Here is a 26,644-nt window from a genome sequence, read left to right as displayed (position 1 = left end):
AATCCCTTCTTGTTTACGTTTTGGGTTTATTTGGAGTAATTTGGACTTCTGGATAGTTTTGGTTTCTGCATGACGTTTTTACAGATCTTCTTGCCGTATTTTTGACCGCTTTTTGCAAGTTTGTTCAATTATCTTTTGACGATTCCGGGGTGATTAAGAAATGGGTCGAAAAGTGATTTTAGCGACTTGTTCGCTCAATCAGTGGGCCATGGATTTCACAGGCAACTACGAAAGGATTATCAAAAGTGAGCATATATTGCGAAAGATGGGATGGGCATTGGGATTCATCGGTTTTGTGCCGAACTTCAGTTTTTGACGGGTTCCTCTGGACCAGTTTTTGGGGATGGCTGTTATGACAGCCGGCTCTGAGTCGCAGTTTTCAATATCAGCTTGTGCAAGGGTTTTACGTTTTCATATGTAGGCATCTACGAAGCAAAGGCTAAAGGCGCACGATTCCGACTTGGTCCGGAGCTGGAAATTCCGTAAGTCGATGTGACATTCTTACATGCGTGAGATTTGTCTAAAATTTCGAAAGGAGAGTGTGCGTTGCAGAGGTTATGGCTGCTCTGATCATTTTCTGGAGAGCGACACGATTCTGCATTCATGGGAGGTTTTAGCGAAAATCCTTCTGGATCCTCAGTGTCGGGACATTATTCTCGATATTGGAATGTGAGAACACACCCCATTTGCCTGCGCTGTTGTCGAACTTAAGGCTTCCTTTAATGCCTGTTTTGTTATTAGGCCCGTGATGCATAAAGATGTTGTTTATAATTGCCGAGTGATCACACTAAACGGGTTAGTGGTTTAAGGTAAAGATGTTTTTATCTGTTTATTAAATTTGTCGGTGAATAGAAGTTATTCAAAAATCGCTACGTTTCTGTGTCATTTCCTGCGATTAAGAAAATTGTTTCAGTTAAATAAACGGTTTTGAATATAACAAATTATTTTAATATTATTTTCGACCCATTTTAAAATCACTTTTGTAGTTCACTTAGAACTTTTTTATGTAGTCAGATTCTGTTGATTCGACCGAAAATGTCCAACTGTGATGACGGAAACTATCGTGAAACGCGGTGGTTTATGCCTTGGTGCAAACGACGACAGCTGGAGGATTTTTACCTTCCTCGCATGATTTCTGATGTTACGAAGCAGGTAGACTTATTCTGCAGACATTTCATGTACTTAAGTATCTTATTAGTATGTCAACTAATCACTGTAATTTATTTATCAGTTGTCATACTTGATGGTGAGTGCATATTTGCAGTTGTTACAAAGCAGGTTTAATATTTTTTAGACGAAAGTGCCGTTTGGAGACGGAGTCATTGCCACTCTTGATACTTGTATTGGAGCAGAGACATGTGAAGAACTGTGGACTGCAGAAAGGTATACTATACAGTTTTCAGTGACTGTGTTTCTGAATTTTGTGATGTGGCTACGGGGTCTTGCAGTTCCCATGTGCCACAGGGACTTGACGGAGTGGAGATTTTCACCAATGCAAGCGGAAGTTACCATGAGCTTCGTAAACTACGAACTGCTTATACCTTGATCGAAGGAGCTTCGATGAAGGTACGGTTTAGCAACCGACTTCCTTCGCAGTCGGTGTTAATTTCGGTTTGTTTGCGTAGAGTGGTGGAATCTATTTGTACGCCAATATGCGAGGCTGTGATGGTGAGCGGGTATTCTACAGTGGAGGCGCCTGCATCGCGATCAACGGAGAGATCGTCGCACAGGGACACACTTTTGAAATAAACGAAGTGGTGAGAATGCTATTCTTGTACAAAGGATGTGCTGAATTCGAAGTTTTACATATGTGAAGGAAGTGGTTACATCGGTTTTGGATCTGGAAGACGTCCGCATGTACCGCAATCGTATCCGCAGTCGTTCTGCGTCGGTAAGAAATGCTGCAAAAAGTGATGGAACTTTCTCTTTGTTAGAGAAGAAGCCCCGTTTGAATAAATATCCTTTTGAATTTGCAGGCCACTCGAGCGAGCGTGTATCCTAGAATAAATGTTGAGTTTGCGCTCGGGCCGAGCCATGTGCACGATGTTACTCTACCATCATACGAACCCGTCGAGCCCAAGTTCTTCACACCGGAAGAAGAAATAAGGTGAGCCGAAGTTGGATTTGTATTTGTAGAAAACTTTTGTAATGTTTTTTTATCTGTTATTTCTTTGGGTTTCTCTCACAGTCTTGGACCCGCGTGCTGGCTGTGGGATTACTTGCGCCGAAGCCGGCAAAATGGATTTTTTCTACCGCTTAGTGGCGGAATTGACAGCAGCAGCGTAGCTTGCATTGTGCACTCTATGTGCCGGCAGGTCTGCAAGGCCGTAGAGCGCGGAGGTGAGCGCACGTCGTAACTCTGATTTGAATATGCGGATTGGCTTCAGTCGTGAGAAATTTACATTGGTTGCTGTATTATGTGTGAATGCGAAAATTTTTCGGTGCTGATCTGTGTATTTGGCGTTTTACCGTTATTGGAAATTATTTTAGATCAGCAGACACTTCTGGATGCGCAGCATATCGTCGGGGACAACGATTATGTGCCTGCAAATCCCGAAGAATTTTGTGGCCGAATTTTACACACATTTTATATGGGAACAGAGAACTCGTCCGAAGAAACTAAAGCACGTGCGCAAACTCTGGCTGATCAGATTGGTGCTACCCACCGCAGCATCGTGATTGACGTCGCGGTGGATGCCGTTTTAAAAATATTCACATCGGTGTCTGGATTTGCTCGACCTCGGTATAAAGCACATGGAGGAGAAATAAGAGAGAATCTAGCCCTACAAAATATTCAAGTATGCTATCGATTTTTTTGATATTTGCTGTTTAATAATGATACGAGTATTATTTATGAAGTTGAAAATATGGTTAATGAGCGATTTGTAGGCTCGCTTGCGAATGGTCCTTGCTTATCTTTTTGCCCAGTTGGTGCTATGGGCGCAAGGAAAGCCAGGCGGACTGCTTGTGTTGGGAACAGCTAATGTGGACGAAAGGCACGGCAGCTTGACTTTGCTAGTGCTCCATATGACTATGTTACAGTTTGTTTGCAGTTTGCGAGGTTACTTCACGAAGTACGATTGTTCCAGCGCAGACATTAATCCCATTGGGGGTATCTCTAAAACGGATTTGAAAAAATTTCTACGTTACTATTCCCAAAAATATAAAATCGACGTTTTGGATGGGTACGTGTACATTGCTTCTTGTGCGTTATAAAATGAAAAATGGTTGATTGATATAGGTTACTGGAAGCTCCTCCGACTGCCGAGCTGGAGCCTTTAGAGCAGGGAAAAGTAACGCAGACCGATGAGGTACGCGATTTTGCAGTTATCCCGGGTTATGTTTGTGAATTATGATTTTCATGTATTGCTTACGTCTGAGGCGAACACTAACTGCAAAAATTGTAATTGCTTAATTACGAAGTCTAACATTTTTGACGAATATGATTGTTGTAAAGTGGAATAGCATTAAGAAGATTTATGGAGAATGCCAACTTGAAAAAGTGGAGGTTGGGCGATCTGTTTGATGATATTTTTGTCAGCAGTGACCCAGAAACCAGTGTCTCGGCAATGTTAGCGTTAATTAATTTGCACATAATATCGATTTTTGTTACCCGAGCTTTTTTCTTTCCTTTCGGCGGGCGTAGTTTTGTAATTTTGTCTATTGATCGTTTCCTGAATGAAACTGTTCTTCTATCTTCCAGGCGGACATGGGAATGTCGTATAAGGAATTATCAGATTACGGTCGTTTGCGGAAAATCGCCGGTTATGGGCCGTACTCTATGTTCTGCAAATTAGTGCACGCGTGGTCGGGAATGTTCCGTCCAACACAGGTAGCCGAGAAAGTCAAGCACTTCTTCCGGACCTACTCTATCAACCGTCACAAGATGACTACACTCACGCCCGCCTACCACGCTGAACGGTACAGTCCGGACGATAACCGCTTCGATCACCGGCAGTTTCTTTACAATACGAGTTGGACTTGGCAGTTCCAGGCTATCGATGCTCGAGTAAGTTTTTGTGGAGTTTAGTAATGCAGCCAGAATGAAAATTGGCAGCTATAGCGCATATCAATCTTGCGAGGATGATGCGCACAAGTTAATGAATTACGATTTTTGAAATGTTTGTCATTGAAGTGCGACGGCAAAGGATTTTTGTTCTCATATGATTCCTTCCGTAGGTCCCTGAACTCGAAGAACGTCGAAAACACACAGTGCCGGAAGGTACACAGCCGACCGGTTCCGTCTGCATGACAGTGCAGGACAAGCAGAAGGATAACAAAGTGCATTCGTCTGAAGCCGCGCCGATTGGGGAATCCGCAGTTCTGCACTGTCCGAATAAAGGCTAATCAGCAAAGATTACCGCATCTGGTGTTAGAGTACGGTGTAATACTGCAGTGGTGAGAAATTACGATAAATAATTAATTTGTTATTATAGTTGTGATATTTGTTGCTTAATCATATAGAAGTACAATAATTTTTGGTGTTTTATTGTGTGCAGCGACTTTGTTGATTTGGTTTTGGTGTTGATTATTAGATTTTGTGCAGAATTTTTCTTGAATTTATCGGGATAGATAGATATGGTGAAGGCAGAGGGTCGTGATGCTTTACGATTGCATTTGCTTGGTTAAAGGTTGTCAAACTCTGCGTTTGGATGGGTTACTTGAGGTGATCTTGACATTGAATTCAATGAGCCTAGAAGACTACTGTAGAATTAGTGTTCTCACTGAATCATCTGGCAAACGGTTGAAATACAGTCGAATATATTGTTTGAGATAGGTGGTCGGCCTCAGACTTGCCTCGCGGCGGGAAGATGGCCGGTTGCATGCCACTGCGAGCAGTGCTGCTGCATGTTGAAAAGTCGAAATCGTCCTGTAGCGAGTGCGCCATTAACGACATAATTGCCTGCTAACCGGTTTGGAAAGTATGCATAAACTATCGACTGTAGTTCATTGATGGACCATAATTTTTGCGTTGTGGTCTGCTTGGATAATGGATTGCAAACTGCAGCGATCTCCTTTCAAAATGCAAAACTGAGTGTGTAAAGATACCGGACATTCGCTCGTTCCCGAGCGAAGTTTATTTTTGCTTTTCATTAAGACTTTGTAAATTTGCTAAAAATTTGCTAAAAAAATTTGAGTAAATTTGCTAAAAATTTAACTATAGTAAATGCTGAAGATAACGCCATCCACGACTGCTCTTTCCGCGTAAAGAATAATAATTATAAACAGTGAGCCACTATAATTAGTGTGAAATTTGTAGATCCAGTTTCGGTTCAGCCTTTAAAGCTCAGTTAAAGATTTAAAATATTAATCTTGCTTTGGTTACATGTCAGTTGCGTGAACTGGACTAGTGAAGCGTACGTGCTTCTTCAAACTTACGTTAGCTGATGGCAAAATTTTCTAGTGCCGCTCAGTCCGCACAAATCTGTGTGAAATTTTACCATTATTTATAAATTTTCCTTGCTCTTTTCTGGGTTCCCACAAATTTTTTGAATCGGAAAAGTGCATTGACCGTACGCAAGCAAACAAAACACCAACTTCCTGATCAGACTAGTCTGTTAGGATTAGTCTTGATACTGCTGAATGTGCGTAATCGCTATCGTTCCGCTGGCCCGTGAGTCGTACTGTTGACTATACTGCACCGGTAGTCAGGTGCGGTACCACCGTACTGCTCCATGACCTTGAAAAAACGATAATATTGTCGGTGGCGACAATCCACATCTGCTAATTGATGTCAGTTCATCTACATACCCATACTTTTTACAATAATTACGCTGCAAATATCTGATGTTATCAGTCGTATATGGATTATGCAGAAGCAGACCAAATTAATCTCGATTTTCCGCAGCCGGCGCTGTTGCACCGGTAACTTCCGAATTAGTACAGTACTAAGTTGCCAACGGGAATTGCTACAAGGAGTACATTGGCACCAAGGCACTGCTTAGCCAAAGGGCATGCACCTTTACCATTTGGGCTACACCGGAACCGTAATCAAATACTCCCAAACACCTTGCTATTCTCGCATCGTCACATGCACACAGAATATATCGGATGTCGGTGAGGCTTCCATTTTAATATTCAGGGAAGTCCGAAAGTTCAAGACGGAATTCTTTGCAAATTCCGGTATGATCTTTTAACGAAGCAAGTGTCTGAGGCAAAAACTATGCAAGTGTTGCTTTTACAACTTAATGGGTCAGTTTACTGCCGGTTTGTTTTGCATTAATATTACAGTATTGCAAATCTTGCAGTACATGGTTGATAATGGTTAGTAAAGCATGAGGTATACTCCAACTGAAACTGATGGGAACGCCCCTACTGGAGCAACTGGAGGCCCGAACTGACGAATTGAACCTGTTCATTTCATCAGTTTGACTGGAGCTCCGCCCCTCCAGTTGGAGTATACACTATGCTTAAGTAAAAGAAGTGCACCGCGCCCAACCATATGGAAACTTAACAATATTGTAAAGTTTTGTACGTGGCACAGTGCCGAAACTGCAGTTGCAGTACAGTACTTGCGAAGTTTATATACAAATCTGTTTGATCATTCGAATTAATAGTTTGTATGCTTTACAAGAGATTAAGGCAGCCAAATAAAGGATGGAAAAATTTTATAAAAAATGAATCATATGATAAAAGTGCAGCGATCTTGAAGGATTCCCGCCAGCCATGGTAACACGGAGTCGTTGGACTCCGCTTAAACTGAGCGTATCGAATCACATAATAACAATAATCGTTCGACTTTTTGGATATCGGCACTTGAATACTAACCATTTGTTTTCTGCATCCTGACGGGTTTTCGTGTTCGCAAGGCGAGAGTGCATCACTTGTTGATCCGGTTTCATCAGCACCGGTCAGTTTTATAAGCGGCATGTTTTACGACTCGTATAGGAAATCCGAAACTCAAATGCACTGTCGTCTGCGTCCGCACAAGCAGACACAATCGTGCAGACGCTACAACCCAATAAGTACGTAAATGAAAGTGTGAAATACTCGGTATATATGATGCACAAAAACAGTTTGTTATGCTCAGACAATTTAATAACAATTTTTACGAGTAACCCATAGTCAATATGTGGTGGGTACATAGACCATAAAATGTTGGTTTGTACCTTTGCAGCATGCTGTAAAGTGATTTTCGGTATGCAGTAGTGTAAAGGTAAGAATATTACTCTACTCTTATTGATACTTTGCGTTTTTCCATTTTTTTAAATCCTTGTATTCTTGAAGTTTCGGACAGGAATTACTCTCACGAATATTTAAAAATAGAAAAAAAGAATTTCTAAAGCAGTTTGTTTCAAGTGGTTTTCTGAAATTCGTTTCCCCAAAAAATGCTGTTACAGAACAAAAGCGATAACGAATTGCGTAAACGAACTTGATGATTCGCTTGGTCATCTATTTTTGCTAGTTGTTAAGTTAATGGTGCCGCGGACATCTAATCATTAACGTAGTCGTTAATCGTTTGCGCTTCATTTGTTGTTTTAAAAACTCGTAATTGATATTCCTTATTACCAACTGACAAACTGATAAAAGTTGCAACACAGAATCTCACACACACTCACGTTGCATGCGTGCATAGAAGTATTGCATATCGGGAAGAGATCTTTCAACCCGCAACAAAACAGGAAATATCAGCAAAGGCGATGGTCGGTTTATTCCTGCAATTAGCCGTGTACTCGACTTAAAATATATTTTATATAACAATAAAATATGACGGGAAAATAAAAATGATGAACTTTCTCATTTTGACACAACTCCCGGAAAACTGATCTCATAAAAACTACTGAAACAGTGAAGTAGCGTTTGTTGAACAACACTGTCCGAGTAGCCTTAAAACTGCGTTAGCAGGCAAGTAATCTTACCATAAGATTCATAAAATATTAATTTCATTATAATTATATTTTTCTCGATGTAAGTATATTACTATGGCACAGTCAGTTCTGGAAGTGTGCTCTGGAGCAATCATTTTCTGAATATTACCGGTGCTGATAACCATATGCACATATACATGTATTCAAGATTACCACCTATTCAAGATAATTAATAAATTCGAGATGGGAGTAAGTCTTCGGCAATTGCAATGATTTTTTTGTGGATTTACCTACTGGCTACTGTACAGTACTGTATTACACTATAACATTTCTTGTGCAGGGTAACGTGTGTATTACTTGCTAGTTGCTACTAGTAAATTATTAAAATTGATAAAAAGTAGTTTATTATTAAAGCGCACTTTGTACTTTGCAGATTGAGCATTTTGTACGTCGCACCTTGTACGAACTTGAGAACTCTTTTAATGTGGTATTGAACTACTCGTTTACAGTAATATTAAAAGCGGTTCAGTATGTATTGTACGTACTCGCTTACAGCTACATCAACTCATACGACTATCATTCTGTTGAACAGTGTGTACCTACGAAAGTCATTGTGCAACCCTCTACCGTGACGAAACATTTCGATCCGACTTTTAACAAGTGTGTTTTGTATGCAAGCCGCAGTGTAGCATTACGGCAAGAAAAACGCAACTAACAAAGTAATTGTATTTAGTCCTTGAGACTAAAACATTCGTGTCGGCAAGTAGGCTCTTTTAAGTCTGCAGCCGTCATTTGTTTGTCTAACCCGCAGATCCCGGCGCATTTGCTGTCAAATTATTATCTGCAATTAACGAGCCATCGACACTGGAACCATCTCCGACGGACGGTGCGATATCATTGTCTTTGATTCTCCGGGAATAGTTTTATCATTTTAATATATCAATTCATCTGTTGTTACGAGCAGCAAAGCATACAGGGCATACGGGGCTCAATAGCCTTTTTGTGCCGGGAGTTAATACTTATCCAGCCGATATTTTTATTCGGACACTACATACATCCTTGATCAGACACCCTGGTGAGGCGTAAATTCTTGCACGATGTGTTCGGTTGTTATGGATACGGATGATGGAATGGCAGACTATGGCTTGTGGGATCGTACTTTGATGGAAGTAGATCTTTTAGAAGAGGTACGCACGTAAAACATCCAAAGCTAACCCACTAGGCAGCACGTCTGGATAAAAAGCAACAGATACACCATACAGACAGACAAGAAGAAATCGAATATGGATGTACAATCCTATCATATTTACTGCTAGTTAGTGATATATGGTGATGATTGATCCATTTAGTCCAGCATACGCTGCATACGAGTGGTCAACTGGATTGTTTTGGACTGCAGCTAAAAAATAGCAACGTAAATTGTTTTGGAAGAATTTTGTAAGTTTCTTTCACAAACTTCCAGTAGGTGATACTGTATTCTCGTCCATCGGCACCGAGGTGGTCAGTTGGTGTAAACACGATAGTATTACTGTACTGACAACTTGTGACAAGTGAATCATTTTAACTTGAACCAGCGCTACGCTGTATAAACTTCCGGTTCTCTTCCGGATAAGTTCTTGTGTTTTCTTATGGTACCGGAATGTTTTTTTCCAGTTATTCGAGCTTATTAGTGCCAGAAAAGTGTTTTATATTTTTTATTTACTGTAATGTAGGTATCATAAGAAACTTGCAATAAGGGTTGTAATTTTCGCCGGTGAATCTTTTATCAGCAGACGTTTGTAGATATAATTCCCGTACGTCTGAATATTTCCGATTTACAAAAATTACAGTCGAAAGCGAAACTCATAAGAACGGAGATTTATGGTGTCGATGTTTGTGAGGTGTGCCCGGTGTTGATACAGTTGAACTTCAGACAGTGGAAAAGGATGTTTGGCAGATTTTATTACGTCAAAAGCTTTTGTCAGAAGGACATTGTCTGCAAAATGAAAAAAGAAAATTCGGATAAACTTTTTTATTTAAAAAAATGTAAAAATTATTGTTTCGAAATTGGAATGATCTGTAAAGATTGATTTATTATATCAGGGAAAATTATATTTTTGCTTCAGAACAGGGGAGCTGTAAATTGTGGACATCACACAGCTTGTAATTATTAAGGATTCGTTAATGAACATGTTAATCATTTTAAGAAATTTACTTAGCTATCCAGATGCAGCTTTTGTTTGGTGGATAACTTACGGTTCAGTTTACTTGCAGACCTGTCCGAAAAGATAAAAGCCACTGTTTAGACTCGCTTTAAGTCGAAATTTCTCTTATCGCAGCCATGCAAACCTACGGGTAGCTGTGTTTGCTTGCCTTATCAAACTGGATGTGATCAGGTTTCCGCAGGCAGTCATATCTTCACATCCTTGATTGGACATCAAATTCATGTTTGCGTACTACAGCCAAATAATTTACCGTGTGGTGCGAAAATGTTTAGGTCTGAAATTATTCATAAAACTGTAATTAACTTTCAGTTAGTTGCGTCAATAATCCTAATTGCACAACAGTCATTTCGTGTGCTTATGGTTGGTTGCAGGAAAATTAATAACAGGAAAATTAATGTTTTCCATAAGCATTGTTTTCCCGAATTCTTGCTGCATATTGTAACGATGTAATTCCAGTTTTCTGTACTATGTTTGCTTCGCTATGTAGATTGCATACATTATTTTTAGTCTTGTCCATGCCGTAAAATCATGATAATTCATCCACATTTTTTTGTACATTATAATGTTTTCATCTTTCTGATTCGAATATTCGATTGTCTGCTGCACATTTGACGTTCTCATAATATATATGTTTCCGGTATCGGATCACCGGCAATTTATTATAGGAACCCCATAACTAGGTTAACATGATGAGTAGCGCTGCTACTGCGACACACCGCTGCAACTTTTAAAGATAATTGGTACGGGCTTGTAGGTTTTTTTGCTTTAGGCTGAATATTGCGGTTATCGTTTCCTTTTTTCTGCATGAAAATACCTAAATCCATTATTTTCCGTTGTTGTACCGGTAAAACTGGGTTATGTTAGCCGTTTCTTGTTTTCTTTTTGTAATAAGTATCTACTTTTGATTTCGCCGGTCTTTTAATGCTGTTGCAGGTATTCTTGATGTTGGTAAATTGAGGAACGTAAAATTTGAAGCAAAGTTAATTCCCTGTGTAACTTGTAAGCTATAGTAACTTGTAAGCTATAGCTGTGCGGAAACTTACAAGTATATTTTTATGTCTTCTTATGGTTCGCGGTGTTGAAGCTGAAAACCGGTGCCGGTCAAGCAAAGCTGTCTGCAGTTGAAACCACAACCATTGCTTTAAACTTTGGCGTTTGTTTTTGCCTGAATAACCACTAAATGTGGGGCAAATTGGAAACGCATGTGGTGTGCACGATGATGACCTTGACCGAACTCGTACACAATGTTAATCGAAGTGAAAAAATTTTGTTAATAGAGAATGCGTATCTTAATTGCTTAGTGTCAAGTAACCTTGCATTTTTTGTATTCCTTTTTGTATAATATTTTACCAGGTAATAGTGGATAGTCGTTATTCGTATTTTTATTCATTCTTATAAGTACCATTTTTAGTCAAAAAATGAAAGATTTGATTAGTTCAAATCATTTATTTTTTGGGATGAACTTAGAAATATAATTTAATCTGAAAAGTTTTAGGTGAGTGCGATGCTTTCTTGTTTACCCCGGAAGCTACAAACGATGACCCTAAAATATCTTGTCATACGCCAGAAAGTGAATTTTTCTGGTTATACAAGCTACAGCCAAGACTGATTCAGAGTTAAATATTTGAAGCGCTGTGTATTCTTTGTACGAGTAATACTTTAACCTTTCCATTCTGCCATACATACCGGTATCCCCCGCGGGCATTACGATCAACAGGCGGATGATAACTGGGTTATTCATAACTCCTACCTGCGCAATTATGTGCGGCGCATCTCTGCGTGATCACGGATTATAGCAGCGTACAGTTACTGCATTGCTTTTAATTCGATTAGTGTAAAAGTGTAAATGTGTAATTATCCCTTGTTTATGTGTGTAAATGTGTAATTATCCCTTGTTTATGTTTCGGAATGCTTGTTGTCTTAAAAATATTATGAAGTGTGCAAACCAGATTTTGATCACTTAATTGCCTGCAGGGATTTTTCGAAAATTTATATTATAGTTCATCGGTATTTTACAAAAAATTGAAGTGGCATAATGACATCAACAAATGTCAGCGTTTAAATCCAAACTCAAACCAATAAAGGAAGCATAAGGCATCATTAAAGAAAAGCGCGTTTTGTAACCGGCTTCACGGAGAATCTTAGCAAAGATAATTGTGGCCGCATAGATTTAGCCAGATATATATATATACAGATCTGTATATATAGTCCTGCGTGAATCGAAATCGCAGGAAATTCTTGACGTTTAAGTGTTAGAAGATTCATGGTATCGTAAGGTTCGGTTTTTTTTGCTATTCGAAAGCAAGCGCATCACAGGAGTCTTAACTTCATCGAAACAATGCCGTAGCAACATACTTACCGTATTGTGACATGTTTGCAGAACTACCGGCACGAAGAAATCGACTACCTTAATCGTGGGGCATTCCTTGAATCCGACCCACTTCTACCCCTGATCAACACCATCGTAAGCGGCGGGGGAAATGAAGACGATGCCAGTCAGTTGTTTTTGGCACTCTCGTCAAAATGTGACCGTTCCAATAGTACCGCTAGCAGTGGTACACACAGCTCACCTTCCAGTGCAGCCAGCGATGCCGCTTCCGGTAATTCTTGTTTTGTAGTGTTCTTTGAAAATCACTTTCGTGCCCCATTTTGGCCTATATGAAAGAGTTACCCTTAATTTTTCAAGATCGAATTTCAATGATATTGCTATTTTTGTTGATTTTTTGTCGCTTTTTGAAGTTCACCTGTTTACTTATTCTAGGATTTACCTTGTTTTTTGTTAAGACATAGATGCAGTGATTTAGTTATTTAGTTTTATTCTGTTTCGGAGTGGGTCAGGAATATTATATTGTTATTCACCTGCCGTAACAGTTTTGCCGGCAAATTTGTCGGTGTAATCAGAATGCGATAAGAATAGCTACTGTGTCAGCTTATGATAAAGCAGTTACGTTACAATGGTCGCTGGGCGATATTATGTAACGATCCGTGTGTTATCACATTTTAAAATCTGCGGCCCACTTTGCTCCAGACATGCGTGTTACCGAGTAAAACTGCTAGTGTCGGCGTAAAAGCTCTTGAAAATGTGAATTTTGGATCTTCACCACCAAGTGCGGTCAGCGGTTTTTGTCCAGTAATATGCGCCGGCAAAAAGGAGAAAACATCTTCAGTTATTACATTTTGTCAGCACATAGGGACTTAATACGATTAAAATTGGTGGTTAATGGTTATATGGTCTGCAGATACGGATGGTCGTAAAGTTGTGAATTTTATGTTTGGGTTTCATTCCTAAATTTTGTTAGCCTTAATCCGTTTTGCCAATAAAAGATGAATATGTATTTTACCGATTTAGTAACCGTCGTTTTAGTTAATTTTTCTGTCTGATTTGACTGACAGTTAATCAGGAAAATGAAGAATTTTTTGCTTTCCTCGAATTCGTTTATTTGGACCCTTCGAGCTAGCACGCATTACAACATGGTGAAGAAATAACGGTGGCCACATGTTAGCGACCTTGAGCGACTTCCTGTCTTATCGCAATCGTAAAAAATCGGATAGGAATCTGAATCATATTCTTTACCGTGCGACCTTTGACTATTCACGAGCATTCTTTCCCAGCTGAATAGCTTAACCGGCAAAAAGCAGCAGGTTATTGTAACGAATGTGCAGATAGTCAAAACACTACAGACTTTGTACTGATTCGTGGGCTCTTCGATCCGCCGGTTGCATGCACTTCCGGAAATTTATGTAAACAATCAACAACATTAACGAAGCTACAGTATCCCTTTTTATAAGCGAGAGAATAAACTTAATACACTTTCTCTTACGAAATATTTTTTGCCATTTGTCATAACAACGGCGAATAATAGCGTCACTAAAACAGAAGCGATTATTCCTTATGTTGTGCAATAAAAAGACGAATCGTAAACGTCTGCCAGCCAGACCGATTAAGTTACTGTCGCTTAGTGACTGAAAACTGTGCATCTGCAAAATAAAGGCTGAGAGTAGAGGCCCCGACTTCCGGTTGACCATTAATTCAACACGCCGTAGAAACGCAGATTTTTTTAAATGGTAGCGTGTTGTAACTGACAAAATTTAATATATTTATTTTAATTTTTGGCAGATGTTGATGTGGATCAAGCCGGTGTGCTATACGGTTTCGCTAATTCGGTGGTGAACGGATCAGTGCTTCCCGACAGTACATTCCAACTTCCCGCCGGTATTGTCATAAAAACCGAGCCTCTGGATGCGGGCTCGGTACGCAGTCTGTGGCTGGGCCCCGATGGTCACCTGGTGGACTCGGACACCAGCAGTGTCGCCAGCCCCACCGGGGGGCGCAGTCCCGTCTCCACCGGCCAGGCCCGGATTTTGCCCTTTACCCTGCAACCACCCACACCACCCTGTAGTAGTGATGGGGAGAATTTTTCCTCTCCACTAAACACGCCCTCCCGATCACCGGGGAATATTGCCTCTTTGTCGTTAGCCACCGCAATCTCATCTTCCGTAAGTGTCCCACTGATGATGACCTTTTTTATAGGTCGGCGGGTGTTCGTAGTAAGAAACCGCATTTGCTATCGGCCTATCGAAAAGCTGCCCTTAATAAATGTATATTTTAAAAGTATTTAGGAGGTTTTTTTGCAGTTGGCCACATCAGAAGATGGGACTTTATTGCTAACCGAAGAAGAGAAGCGTACGCTAATTGCGGAAGGCTATCCCATTCCGGCACGTCTTCCTCTTAGCAAAGCAGAAGAGCGATCCCTTAAGCGCATAAGACGAAAAATAAAAAATAAGGTACTCCTACTTAGCTTTACAGACTGAACGAAAGTGTTATATGGTTTTTCTTTGTATTGCAGATTTCAGCCCAGGAAAGCCGTCGGAAGAAAAAGGAGTATATTGAAAGCTTGGAAAAGAAGTAAGAGCATTGTGCTGATTTCAGAACTTTAGAGATTCTTAACTGAATGTTCGTTTTTTAAGAGTCAAAAATCTAAATGAAGATAACAGCGAACTGCGGAGAAGGCTGGAAACTAGCGAAGCTACTAACAGGTACGGAACTGTTCACCATTGTACACGCGAGTCGTTACTTGAGCTACCGATGTTTTTCCAGAACCCTTGCGGATCAGTTATGCAAATATCAAGCCCTACTAAAGGGCAAAGTGCAAATTCCCGCAGCCACAGTTAGCATTAGAAGGGCTGTCCCAAATCAAACAGAAAAGTAAGTTAACGTAGAGATGTATTATATTACGTACTTCTTTAATATAAATTCTTAAATCAGGTCCAAAATAAGTATTACGGCACTAATGAATAAGAATGGAATTTGTTCATCAAATGGAAAATATCATCTGGTGCTCTTCTAATGAATTTTTTAAACGTTCTGCATTGTTTTGTAGGGTTATCAAGCAGGAGTAACTCCGCCGCAGTCAGCAGCGTTCCAAACGAATTTTGTACCAAATATTACCCGCGACGTATTTATTGTTCGCCGAAGCATTCAGGCATTTTTCATATTAACTGAGTTGGCTTGCTGTCTTTTCTGACGGCTCTCCTTCGCTGTGCTTCCGGTAAGGAAACTCTTCCATTCTCCCAGATGGACTTGTAATTAACTGGTAATGTCTGATTGCAGATTTGTCTGTCTTTGTCGGCCATTTTGTGTTATTCCGTAGTCAACAAAGTTTTTTTGCACATAAATCCATTGGCTTTCATTGTACTTGGGCGCGGTACTCGCATGTTTTGGGATGTTGAGTGGATACATCTGTGCGAATTGAATATGGACCAATTTCCAAGTTTCCGCCCACGTCGTTGCTCGTCTTGTTTGTTGGTTTCGGGAGTTTGCGCGGCTTTTCTGTGTATTAGGAATTTACCGGCACGGTTGATGGAGGACCAAAAAGACGTTATGCTGTTTTGTTAATTTATTGTTACCGGTTATAGTTTTTTGTCGTTCTTTCTTTGTGATCGTCGTTGTGGTTGATCCGAGATTATTCGAAATGTCTTTTTCTTGGAAAAATGCCGTATTTTTATATTAACTCGTCCAGTTTATTATTCGCATGCCCATACTGCAACATTCCTTTGCTGTAATTATTTTTGCTTAGAAAACTGTGTATACTTGTGCATTTTTTACCAGATATCTGTATTCATTTATAAATGTCTGTCCTGCTTGATGTTGATAAAGCCAGTAACCAAATCTTTTTTCTGTATGTATAGTGTAATTCAGACGAATCCGAGCTTGAAAGATTTCACCAGCGGTTGTTTTGACGAATGTTTACGCTACTTAATTTATTTAGAACCTTTATTTACTTGGAACCTCATTACAAATTGTGAATTTCAGATAGAAATGGCTGATATTTTAATTACTTACCTAGACGGGATCGAAATATTGTTTTATTACCAAATAATGCAGCATAATATGAGAACGCTTCCAGTGCATTATGTTTTGAGAAACATTAAACTTATGGATCTCTTAAAGTACAGTACACCCCTTCGCTAAGTTTTTAATGGTCAAAAGTTTTTAATGGTCAAAAAATACTTGTTTCCATAATAAGTTGGATAGATTACATAAGTACTTGTAGAAGTGCTCGAATCGATTTCTCGCAGTTCATCCATTTAATCCAGAGTTAATTATCCTGTGGCCATGGGAAGATGTTATCACATCCCCATTTCTTTCCTTCCGAGCCGGCCGTTTCTAATTCGTTCCGAGCCGGCCGGTGTTTATCAAAAGACTGTCTAGGTAATCTGTCCTAAAATAATTTATTATATACCTAAACGAAAGAAGTAGCCGGCTACGGAATTACTTTATGGCGGTAGTATTTCACGGTGTCTTGAGTTACGCGGTATTGATAACCGTGATAGAGGGTCCAAGTAAAGCCTTACTAATCTGACCTTTTCGCGTGAGTGCAAGCATACTTTATTTAGTTACTTACATAATAATATATACCTGATCGTATTTTACGTGCTTAATTACTTATAGCAACTACCAGTTTTGCTATAATTTGCGAGAAAAACTAAGTTCTTATTAGCTGACCACCACAAATTGCATTATGCAAAACATCTAAATATATATATATATATATATATATATATATATATATATATACTGCGGCGCTTAAAAATGCAAAATATTCAAAAAATACGTAAGTATACTGCAAGCGTTTAAAAATGCACAAGATTAAAAAATTTTGTAGCTTTCCAAAACCAGATGTCTCGCTTTGCGATTTACTTCAATAATTAATATGCATTATTTTTGCTAGTTTATGTACTGCTTACCGCTTTTTAGAACTAATTGTACACTGAAGTACTGGCTACGAAAAAATGCCAATTACACAAGATTAGAGCACAACGTTTGCGGTTTGCCGACTTTTGTATACAGTTATAATTACTTAGCCCTTTGCAAAATTCAACGATGAGCGATGAATATTGGTTGACGTCTCTAAGTAATATACATGCTTACAAAGCATATTTTTTGCATTAGGGGCTGCCGATGCAGTTTCCTCTCTCGTGTGCCAGATCGCCGCAAAATCCTGACAGCCGGAAAAGAGCTGCTAGAACATATGCACTTGTACGTAAACCCGAATCCTAAGGTTTGATGAAATCGCAATAATCAATAACACCTATCGGGCAAGTCTTTCACTTCCGGTGTATTCATTCAGTGCTAGCACCTGTGGCCTGTGCACATTAAGTCGGCCTGCTCTGCTCATCTGCCTGCCATATATCGAAATGGATTAACGCGCGTGGGAAGAGCGCCGTTGTAGAGGTGTAAACGAATCTCATAAGTGGTCCCATGTTTTAATGACGGATATGATCGGGCAGTTTCTTAATTGTCAATTTCTGTTGAAATAGTGAATCCTTAGTGTGGACTAGTGCTTTCATGTATCAATCAGATTTATATGTGTATCATTAAACAATCTATACAGCTGAGCGTGTTTCTCCGGCCAAGTTGGGTTAAAATTATTTCTTCGGTACAAATCGATCGCGATCAGGTACGGCAAACACTGGTCTTTGTTACTACATTTAATCGAACAAATTTATAAACAATAAATTTAGCGGCAATATTAAGTTGCGTGATATTTGCTTGAAACCGAATACCAAAAAGACAATTGAAACTTTAGGCGTCACTTGTTAATTGCCATTTTACAACGTATATCGCGCAACAGTTCAATAGTTACATATTATTCGTCCCAACCCAACGACAAAAGAATTTTAGCCAGGTACTGCATATCGGCATTTCAATTGGTGATAAGTAGCTTATCGCGTGTGATCCACTTTGGTGTTTACCGGTGATCGATCGGAATTCGCGGGATATTTATGCTATACGTATCTGCCGTACTTACTGCACTTTTCAACTTGTATTCGTTACCTTTATTAAGACTTCGGTTCTCGCTGCATTGCACCTAACTGTACCTGTTGGAATGCATTTGTTCCTACGAGTAAGTAAATTTCTGTACGTAAACTTAAGATTATCAGTGGTATAACGAACGCGGAACGAAACATTTGTATATACGGAATAACGACTGTTCAAAAGGAACTCTTAAGCGCAAGTCAACAATTGTGCCCACGGCAGAGCGATAATTATCCGCCACTGCAATTTACAACACCTTTGCTACAAATATTATATGCGCTTCCAATTATCCTACCCGGCGTTGCATTAGTCTTTTTTTACACGCGACATTAAATTAACCAGTGCTGGTTTATATTGCAGTCATATGTGATTGTTGTGGAATCCACACTGCGCGTGCAGCTTGTGTTCCGTGCATACGAAGTCCGTTGGCTTAAATTTTGGTGAACGGATTTATACACCTTCGTGTTAATTGTGGGAAACATTATCTCCGATTGCCAATGAATGGTTTCTGCAGCCATTCAGATAGTGTTTGTAATTCCCGAAATTTTATTTACCATAAGCCGATGCTGACCTTTTTTAATCACTAATACTGGAACATCCTCTTTCGCGTTGATACTACAGAAAATGAAAGACACTACAAAGCCCGCCCCGAAAATGGCGGTCAGAAAGGTATGAAACTGCTTTTACAATAAATACAACTGGATTTTGTAGATAGTTTTATATTTTGGACTGAAATTTTGTAGCTGTCTAGAGTCTAGACGTCTCTGCTTTCTTTCACATACTGCAAAAAATTTGATCTAACCCCTTGAAAACGTTGTAACGTTAAACATCTTTCGTCGTGAAAATTTATACAAGAAATTTTCTAATACATCACACATCTTTTTGTCCTGCAGATTCCTTCCCCGCCAATTCTAAAACACGCCATACAGCTCGAGAAATTGCAGCAAAAAGCTGCTCTGGAAGCATCCGTTGTCGAGAACATACGGTAAGTTTTGATTGTTCTTTGTGTTTCGGACAGCGCACTCTACGAAGTTTTTTATGGCTGCTGTCCAGTGATTTATGGAAGTATTCAATATATACGTAAAACGATCGTTTGAAAAGCCGCAAGAACGTTCACCAAATTGTTAATCTGCGCTTTAAATTATCGAATGCAGCTAGTTTTCCTAATTAGTATACAAGTTTCTGCAAGTCCTGACACTAAAAAAATCAAGTAGGTATCTATCTGCTGATTGCTGGTAAAAATTGAAAGTGAAGAAATTGCGGAAAGCGCCATAATTCAAAGCACACTATGCCATGCAAATGCTAGTTCTCCTGCATTCATATTAGTGGTCATTAGCTAAATTATAAGACTTTCCCGCTCTTTGTAGTTTTTAAAAACCAACTTGAAATCATGTTCTCTGTTATTAGGTCGTTCCTGAAACATAAAGCAACTATTGAGAGAGATTGCGCTGTGGTACGTATTGCAAGATTAATTGGCTTAAAGTTAATAATGCTGTAAAGAAATTCTGGAGTACTGCATCCTCAGTGCGCTTATGATAAATATTATGATTAGTATTTGGATTTGCATAAGGATCTGTTTCAATTACAAATACTTAAATAAATTTCCGGCTCTAGGCCCTCCAAAAACTTATCACACAGCATACTTCCCGAAAAGATTTTCTGACATACTGTGATACACTGCATGGGAAAGGTGCACTTAAGCAAAATTCGGCAACGGCACTCAGTGATCCCGAAGAAGTGCAAAATGACCCCCCAACTGCCAGGTAAACAAATTATTTAACAAGTAAGGGAATAAATTACATGTTAGCGCTATAAATCAAATAAATGCATATAAAAGATACGGGCTATGCAAAGAAATGTTTTTTTTTGTAGCGAGTTAACTTTGGCGGAGTTCTGGACAGATTGCATGAGCGGTCTCCAGAAGTTGCAAACATCGAAAATCAGCCAGTATGACGAAATAATTAAACTGACATCAGATGAACTGAAAACACCAAAAACTACTAGGACTCGTCAAGTAAAACAAGTGCGTTTACATAATAAATCGAAAACGTTATGGAACTAAATTTTAGAAGGGATGTTTTGGGCCGAGCTAAATTATAATAAAATATAAAACATAAAACAGCGCTATATATCCACGTAATAGCGCCATTCGCCAGACAGATTTTGAACCGGCAAGATATTCCATATCATTTAAAGTATTTTAATGACCATATTCCCTTTATTGCAGCACTAACTGAATTCTAAGTATGATTGTAATAATTATGTCAACATTAAATTCTCTTGCCGTATTTGTGGACTTAGTTATGAAATATGTCTTCCTTCTCGTTTACGCAGCGTCAATATTTCATAAGCATAAGTGTGCCGGACGGTTACCCCGCGTAAAGAAAAGCATTTGAAATGTGCAAGGTTTAGTTTATGTATGCAAATATTTAAAATTTTTATAAATGTATTAAACTAATTTAATTTGCAATTGCAAATTTGCGTGAATTTTATCGAATGTGTATAACTTCGAATTCAGGCTATGGACACTGCGCTGGAGGTACATTTGGAATGTAACAGAGTCGTGGACATGATAACGCACTCAAGGAAATCGTACACGGAAGCCGAGTCCGTTATACAAGAAGCCAAAGAAAAAGTAAAAAAGTTAGAACAGAAGTAAGAGCACGACTTTGAGTGCCGTTCTTACTACGGCTTATGCTCACATGGTCAGTCCAACACCTCTAAAACGGGCATCATCAACTTTGCAGGGCAAAAAAGAAAGGAAAAACAGTTACGCCGCCGGCTAAGGTACTGTAATTACAGGAAGTTCATACAAATAATGCATTATTTGTATGAACTTACAACGCTCTGCGTTTGGCCCTTAACCAGCGAGCTCGTTGGTGTGGCACCTGTGGATTCTGGCTGCTTGTTTCCGTAGTTTTTCTGTCGGTCTCTGTGTTTGCTAGGTTCGCGACTGTCGTAAAATCATCTTAATTGTCAGTTGTTTTCGCCTATGTTGGTTTGAACATTTTCATGTATTAAAGAATACTGCTATGCATTATTTAACCTGTATACGAGTATACATGTGATCAAGAACACTAAACCTATCGTAAAACAACCTTCAAATATTATAAATAGGTAGTTTTTAAAAAATACAGTTCATAATTCTTGGCTTGTATTAATTTGATCTGTTACATTTATGGTTTATGCATTACGAAGCAAGTGTTAAGCCATTAATTACGCATGTACACCAGTGAAGTAAAATAAACGGGTGCAATAGCGCATAAAAATATTTGTTTTGCATTGGTAAAGCGACCATTTTTAGTTTTTACTTAGATGTTCATCCGTTTTCAGGTCACAGAGATTTTAGAAAACCAGACTCCCAGAGCCACCGCAGCCCGAAATGAATACATCCTGTCAATTATCGGAGCAAATTCCTTACTGTCGCGCTACTACTCCCATGATCTACCCTACATCATGGATGTAGGCGTAAAAAATCAACAGAAATATGTGTATTTTTTTCGCAAAGTTATATGCTGTGCAGCGATTTTTTGGATTGCAGATGATGAACGGCAACGTGTATGATGGGATGCGTCACCTTTTAGCGTTAGTCCTTCATTGTGAACTACACATAATACCGGAAGCGCACGAAGTGTACACTAAGCTCAACGCTGAGAACCAGAGCGTAAGGCAATAATTGATGTTTATTTGCAAACAGGCTTTTGCTATCTTTTTGGCAGACAAACATATAAATAATATTTAACGCGGACGAGTCAGCCTAACCAGGATACGTACGGTGCGGCGCTATAATAAAATTGTTTACATTTTGCTTAACGATAAATTACATATCATTAAATCAAAAAAATTATTTCGTAATGCCGACACTTTAAAAAAATTCAGAAATGATGTGTTAGGCTATAGTGATTATCTTGTCTCGCAGCACGCCGTCACGATTAGTTTCATTTTGACAACCAGTTCTGTACAACTGTTCTTAGAAGTACATTCATTTGTCAGTTTTGTTTAAAATTTTATGATCGCGATTGCATTTAAGCCTTTTATTGCTTTATTACCACATCTGACTACTATACTTCTATAGCAAGGTTTTATATGCGCAAAACTCTTATGCTATGACAGTGACAGTAAGTACTTTTACGTAAACCATATTAATTCGCTAATTTTTGTGTGTTTAGTTAAGCAATCGAAAGGACATCGAATCCCTAATCAGTGCCCACAGTATGTTTAAAGAACCGGTCCAGTATACATTCGAAGCGTGCTCTGGTGATACGGTGTCCAGCATCCTTTTGGACGGGGATGCCGCAACCGCGATGGAAAAGTGCGCTCGAAAATGGGCAATTCGCTTGCTGGAAAGTCAATTAGCCCAGAAAAAACTCGTGGAGCAAATAGACGTCCTGGAGAAACAAAACGTTGACATCACGGTATTGTTTTGGCAGCAAACTACAATCAAGAAAAGATGCCAATAATTTTTTTAGAAACATCATATTTATTTCAACTACTGTAGACGGAAGAGGGAAAAAATGCCTTTGAAACAAAACAGTATTCCCTAAAAGAAAACTTACGGAACGAAACAAACTTACAGCACACTGCTCAGGCAATACTGGATACGCTAAAACAGGCCGGAGGTATAAAATGAATGAGCATTCTTACAAACTGCTTGGATATGCATTTTATTTACTGACTTGCATAATTACCATGCTTGCATCCTTGCACAGTTGATGTGGACACATGGATGGCTAGCGCAAAGATCGCCGTAGAGGAGAAAATTACCGCAGCATCCTCTGGACCGGAAATTATTACAACACTACCGCTTCCGCCTAGACATCACAGCAACTCCACAATTCATAGTGATAACAACGCTGTAAGCGAATAACCGTAAAAAAAACTGTGTCAAAATCGCGAAAAAGTATGGTAGTTCTGAAAAAGGTTTTCTGTACAATTAAAACTGCAGATAGATAATCAGCTCACTTACTTTGGTTCATTTTCAGGAGAATGCAACTAATCAAATCAGTATTTCGGACACAAGTACCACGCAAGCCTTGGATACTTCAACTTCCGGCGGTCCGAGCGTGCGCTGTACAGCCATGTATGACTACAGTGCTGACCGGCAAGATGAACTCTCGATTACCGCTAACGAAGAACTTACTGTCCTTGACGGTACCACTGACGCCGAATGGCTTCTGGTATGTTTTTTCCAATTATATAATTATGTACATGCTTTGTAAACTGCACAATGTTTGTAAAAAGTTAGACATAGAAGTACGTATAATGGGCTAAGAGTAAAACTGAATTTTTAATCGTAATTAAATGCATCTGAATATTATTTTAAACTATATTAATGCAGGTGGAAAATTCCTCTGGCCAGCAAGGATATGTACCGAAGACATACGTTAATTATAAGAAAGACGACGACGGCGTAGATGCACTTGTCGCAAACAACAGCCAAATAAGACCGGATTTTTCGGCGTATAGTATGCCTTCCTGGGATGACGAAGCGGGCTCCAACGGTGCTCTATGGGATCATGTTGATAATGGCATTCGTATAACACACAGCAGCTACGAATCGCCCACGAACGAAAATGAGTACACGGAAGACGGCACAACACCGTCCGACAGTCATTCCGTACACAGTGTACAGCGCGGCGAATCGGGGTTAACCAACCGGACGTCCTCGGTGAGCAGTCAGCAGCGTGTGGGATCTGCTGAACACCATGAACTGCCACAACTTAGCGGTAACTTAGATAATTTTCTAGTAAAATTTTTTTGGGGGTTTTTATAGCATCAGATTAGAAGACTTTGTTTACACAGTTACGGAAACCTCGTTTGGTGATACGTATACCGAGCCCACTGCTGCGTACTGCCGAGCCGTATACGATTACAGCGCGGATGATCCGGAAGATTTATCCTTTCAAGAAGGCGACGTGATAAAGATTATTAGCCGGTCGCATGGTGATGTTGATGACGGATACTGGACAGGAGAGTTGAATGGAAGAGTTGGACTATTCCTGTCAGCGTTGACAGAAGAATTGGTATATTTCTTATGTTTTTCGCATTTCCAAAAATGCTATGGAAGTATTTTTAAATGTTTATTCTAAACTAAGGATAGATTATAAAATAAACTAACAATTCAATCGTTATGCATAAATCACACTTCCTTATTCCTTATTTTTTATAGTACGTATTAGCTGCAACTGCACTTCTGCGCTGGTCGCGGTTGTGCAGTTCCCAGACTGACAAACAGTACGAGTAACAATTAGATGTGATTTTCCAGATTGATACGGATAACAGTAGTGATAGAGGAATATCGCTCTCCTCCACTTCATCGCCATTACCTGGTTACACGCAACAGGTAACGAATGAATCACACATCGCACAAGCCACACAAAACGTAACTTAAAGTTTACGTACTTAATGTTCTACTTAAAATATTGCTTTATTGTATGGAATCATAACATCCGCTAGTTCGCATAATTTTAGTGAGCTAAAGTAAGTCATGTTTTAGCAGGGGCTTGCCGAACATTCCTTTTCCATGATTTCCGTTCCAGACCGACCTTGGTGATTTGTATCTCAGTGTCGAGTGCTAGTCGCATTTATTTTATATTTCTATTGACTGATTTTTTAACATACGGCAGTAGTGGAGACATCAGCTTCCTTTATTTGTGCACACTGCAGTTACAACGTTTCCTTAGAAATTGCGTGTACATGTATGGCTACTTTATACGTAAGAAATATGCTTGTTGTGATAGACGTAGGAATTGTAAAGGATTTTCTTTGAGGACCTGGTTGAACATTAAACTTCCGACATAATTTAGTCTGCGACTCCGCAGTCGAATATGTTGTGCCACCCACACTTCAACTGGATGTTATAGGTAAAGGGCCGCATTTTCTATTGCACAGAGTAATAGTGTTATTTACTTTGTATTATCAATATTACTGATATTAATAATGGTAAAAGAAGCCCACACCCGATTTTATACTGCTAAAAAAACGATTTTACATATTCGAGTAGAGGAGCACATTTTTGACCAGATAATTTTTTAATGACATTCGGTGACATGATACAGCCAATGCAACTGTGCGAAAATTTTCTGGAGTGTTTGCAAATTGACCGACGAAAAGCTTTCGTAGTGAAGCAGCATTGCACAAAACGGAGCGGTGAAGTGCTCAAGAGGCCAGTAAAAAGCCGCCGTTTTCCATGTATATGCCCATACACTCAAAAGCGTCAAAAGCATTTTAACAGTCGCGAACATGAATAGACCCTCCAGTGCAATAATATTTAACGAAGAAAAGGGAAGCAAATAAAACTGTATACTCATTTCTGAAGATTCAATAATTCAAGATTAAACACATCCACGCAGTGCGTTAAATAAGAGACCTTGCTCAAAACTGACAAGAATGCGGTCAGCAATGATCCGGAAAATTATACATGAAGTTACCAATTGTGCTGGATTGTATCATTTCACTATTTACTTGAATTATACAGGTTGACTGGCGAGTGCTGCACAGTGCACACCTATCGTAAAATGTTGTCTGTAAAGTTTAGCGGTTTTGACCAATCTTTCCCAAACTGCCAGTCTCTTATCGGACGTTGGCCAATATTCACAGCTGTAAAGTGGGGTACATTTTACGCGGCTGAAATCGGATTAACCAAAGACCCGCGAAGTAAATCACCCGGCGAATTAACAAACATAGCGAAATTTATCGTTGTCAAACAAAATTCTGCTTTGTCGATGTAAAAAACGGTAACTTTTATTCAGCAGTATCTGTACTGATACAATGCATATAAAAATGTAAGATTGGTATATACTAAGTCGAACGTTTATGCTGAATAACTGACCGTTCAGCTGTGGAACAAATTCAAAAGTTACATTAATATTGTAAAAAATTACCAAAATATCTTATCTAATATGAGGATGTCAACCGGCATTCCAAAGTTATTACGTAGAACTAATTTTCATCTAGTGTCACTGTTGACCGTTGAAAGGTTTTTTCTTATTTATTAAATATTATTAATTATTCAAATTAATAACCATGTTAATGTTAAGCAGTAAGGTCGAGTAAATGGATAAGCCAAATGGAATCTTACAATGCAAAACAAATATTGTTTGCTTTGGTCAGTTTCATTGCTGTGATAATAAGCCACCAGAAGCCAATACTCGTGAGACCGCCCACTGGCCATTTAAGATACACTTTGGCTCTGGTTATACAAACGAGATTATCATTGTGTGGCATTTCTCCATGTTCAATGCAGTCCTGATCTGCGCTCTATGAGCCTGTGAAACGTCGTGTTTAGAAACGTTTGATTGTTTAACCATAAC

General features: G+C 39.2%; 3 protein-coding genes across 7 annotated transcripts; all 3 read left to right on the top strand.

Annotated features, from left to right (window-relative positions):
• The first annotated feature begins 5 nt into the window (after positions 1–5).
• LOC129584857 (glutamine-dependent NAD(+) synthetase-like) lies at positions 6–4,645 on the top strand. Of its 2 annotated transcripts, XM_055477227.1 has the most exons (17): positions 6–245; positions 422–482; positions 553–669; positions 742–795; positions 1,011–1,152; positions 1,295–1,383; positions 1,449–1,566; positions 1,626–1,757; positions 1,817–1,891; positions 1,977–2,107; positions 2,189–2,340; positions 2,491–2,798; positions 2,890–2,996; positions 3,054–3,185; positions 3,242–3,311; positions 3,704–4,009; positions 4,180–4,645. In XM_055477227.1, the coding sequence occupies exons 1-17, from the start codon at positions 161–163 to the stop codon at positions 4,345–4,347; spliced, it is 2,247 nt and encodes a 748-aa protein (XP_055333202.1). In that variant the 5' UTR covers positions 6–160; the 3' UTR covers positions 4,348–4,645. The 2 variants fall into 2 exon arrangements, with proteins under 2 accessions (XP_055333202.1, XP_055333203.1); XM_055477228.1 differs by lacking the exons at positions 6–245; positions 422–482 and having other exon boundaries at positions 607–669; positions 742–809.
• A 3,710-nt stretch (positions 4,646–8,355) lies between these two features.
• On the top strand, positions 8,356–16,246 carry LOC129584947 (cyclic AMP-responsive element-binding protein 3-like protein 3-A). The gene is made up of 9 exons (XM_055477392.1): positions 8,356–8,995; positions 12,393–12,612; positions 14,130–14,509; positions 14,648–14,797; positions 14,860–14,918; positions 14,981–15,049; positions 15,111–15,218; positions 15,394–15,561; positions 15,624–16,246. Exons 1-8 carry the CDS (start codon positions 8,906–8,908, stop codon positions 15,410–15,412), a joined length of 1,095 nt encoding a protein of 364 aa, XP_055333367.1. The 5' UTR covers positions 8,356–8,905; the 3' UTR covers positions 15,413–15,561; positions 15,624–16,246.
• Positions 16,247–17,709: 1,463 nt separating this feature from the next.
• LOC129584946 (F-BAR and double SH3 domains protein 2-like) lies at positions 17,710–25,133 on the top strand. Of its 4 annotated transcripts, none has more exons than XM_055477390.1 (18): positions 17,710–17,973; positions 18,693–19,001; positions 19,226–19,317; positions 19,740–19,785; positions 19,947–20,095; positions 20,205–20,355; positions 20,851–20,987; positions 21,080–21,119; positions 21,666–21,794; positions 21,874–21,996; positions 22,502–22,747; positions 22,831–22,951; positions 23,042–23,187; positions 23,315–23,509; positions 23,671–24,058; positions 24,135–24,355; positions 24,598–24,675; positions 24,829–25,133. In XM_055477390.1, the coding sequence occupies exons 2-18, from the start codon at positions 18,957–18,959 to the stop codon at positions 24,883–24,885; spliced, it is 2,364 nt and encodes a 787-aa protein (XP_055333365.1). In that variant the 5' UTR covers positions 17,710–17,973; positions 18,693–18,956; the 3' UTR covers positions 24,886–25,133. The 4 variants fall into 4 exon arrangements, with proteins under 4 accessions (XP_055333365.1, XP_055333364.1, XP_055333366.1 ...); XM_055477389.1 differs by lacking the exon at positions 17,710–17,973 and adding an exon at positions 18,261–18,420; XM_055477391.1 differs by lacking the exon at positions 17,710–17,973 and having other exon boundaries at positions 18,446–19,001; positions 24,832–25,133.
• The last annotated feature ends 1,511 nt before the right edge of the window (positions 25,134–26,644 follow it).

This window comes from Paramacrobiotus metropolitanus, unplaced genomic scaffold (genome assembly GCF_019649055.1).
Source record: "Paramacrobiotus metropolitanus isolate TYO unplaced genomic scaffold, Prichtersi_v1.0 Parri_scaffold0000015, whole genome shotgun sequence".
In the NCBI taxonomy this organism is placed as follows: domain Eukaryota; kingdom Metazoa; phylum Tardigrada; class Eutardigrada; order Parachela; family Macrobiotidae; genus Paramacrobiotus; species Paramacrobiotus metropolitanus.
Note: the sequence above shows the minus strand (reverse complement) of the source record. Positions and strands in the feature narration are given on the sequence as shown.

Excerpts from the sequence above, each read along its gene's own strand:
- LOC129584857 (XM_055477227.1), top strand. The coding sequence starts at position 161 with ATGGGTCGAAAAGTGATTTTAGCGACTTGTTCGCTCAATCAGTGGGCC. Across the intron at positions 3,186-3,241 it reads AAAATCGACGTTTTGGATGG|GTTACTGGAAGCTCCTCCGA; the intron begins GTACGTGTACAT and ends TGATTGATATAG. Across the intron at positions 4,010-4,179 it reads TCCAGGCTATCGATGCTCGA|GTCCCTGAACTCGAAGAACG; the intron begins GTAAGTTTTTGT and ends TTCCTTCCGTAG.
- LOC129584946 (XM_055477390.1), top strand. The coding sequence starts at position 18,957 with ATGAAAGACACTACAAAGCCCGCCCCGAAAATGGCGGTCAGAAAG. Across the intron at positions 21,120-21,665 it reads CAGTTACGCCGCCGGCTAAG|GTCACAGAGATTTTAGAAAA; the intron begins GTACTGTAATTA and ends ATCCGTTTTCAG. Across the intron at positions 21,997-22,501 it reads TCAACGCTGAGAACCAGAGC|TTAAGCAATCGAAAGGACAT; the intron begins GTAAGGCAATAA and ends TTGTGTGTTTAG.
- LOC129584947 (XM_055477392.1), top strand. The coding sequence starts at position 8,906 with ATGTGTTCGGTTGTTATGGATACGGATGATGGAATGGCAGACTATGGC. Across the intron at positions 14,798-14,859 it reads GACGAAAAATAAAAAATAAG|ATTTCAGCCCAGGAAAGCCG; the intron begins GTACTCCTACTT and ends TTTGTATTGCAG. Across the intron at positions 15,050-15,110 it reads ACTAGCGAAGCTACTAACAG|AACCCTTGCGGATCAGTTAT; the intron begins GTACGGAACTGT and ends ATGTTTTTCCAG.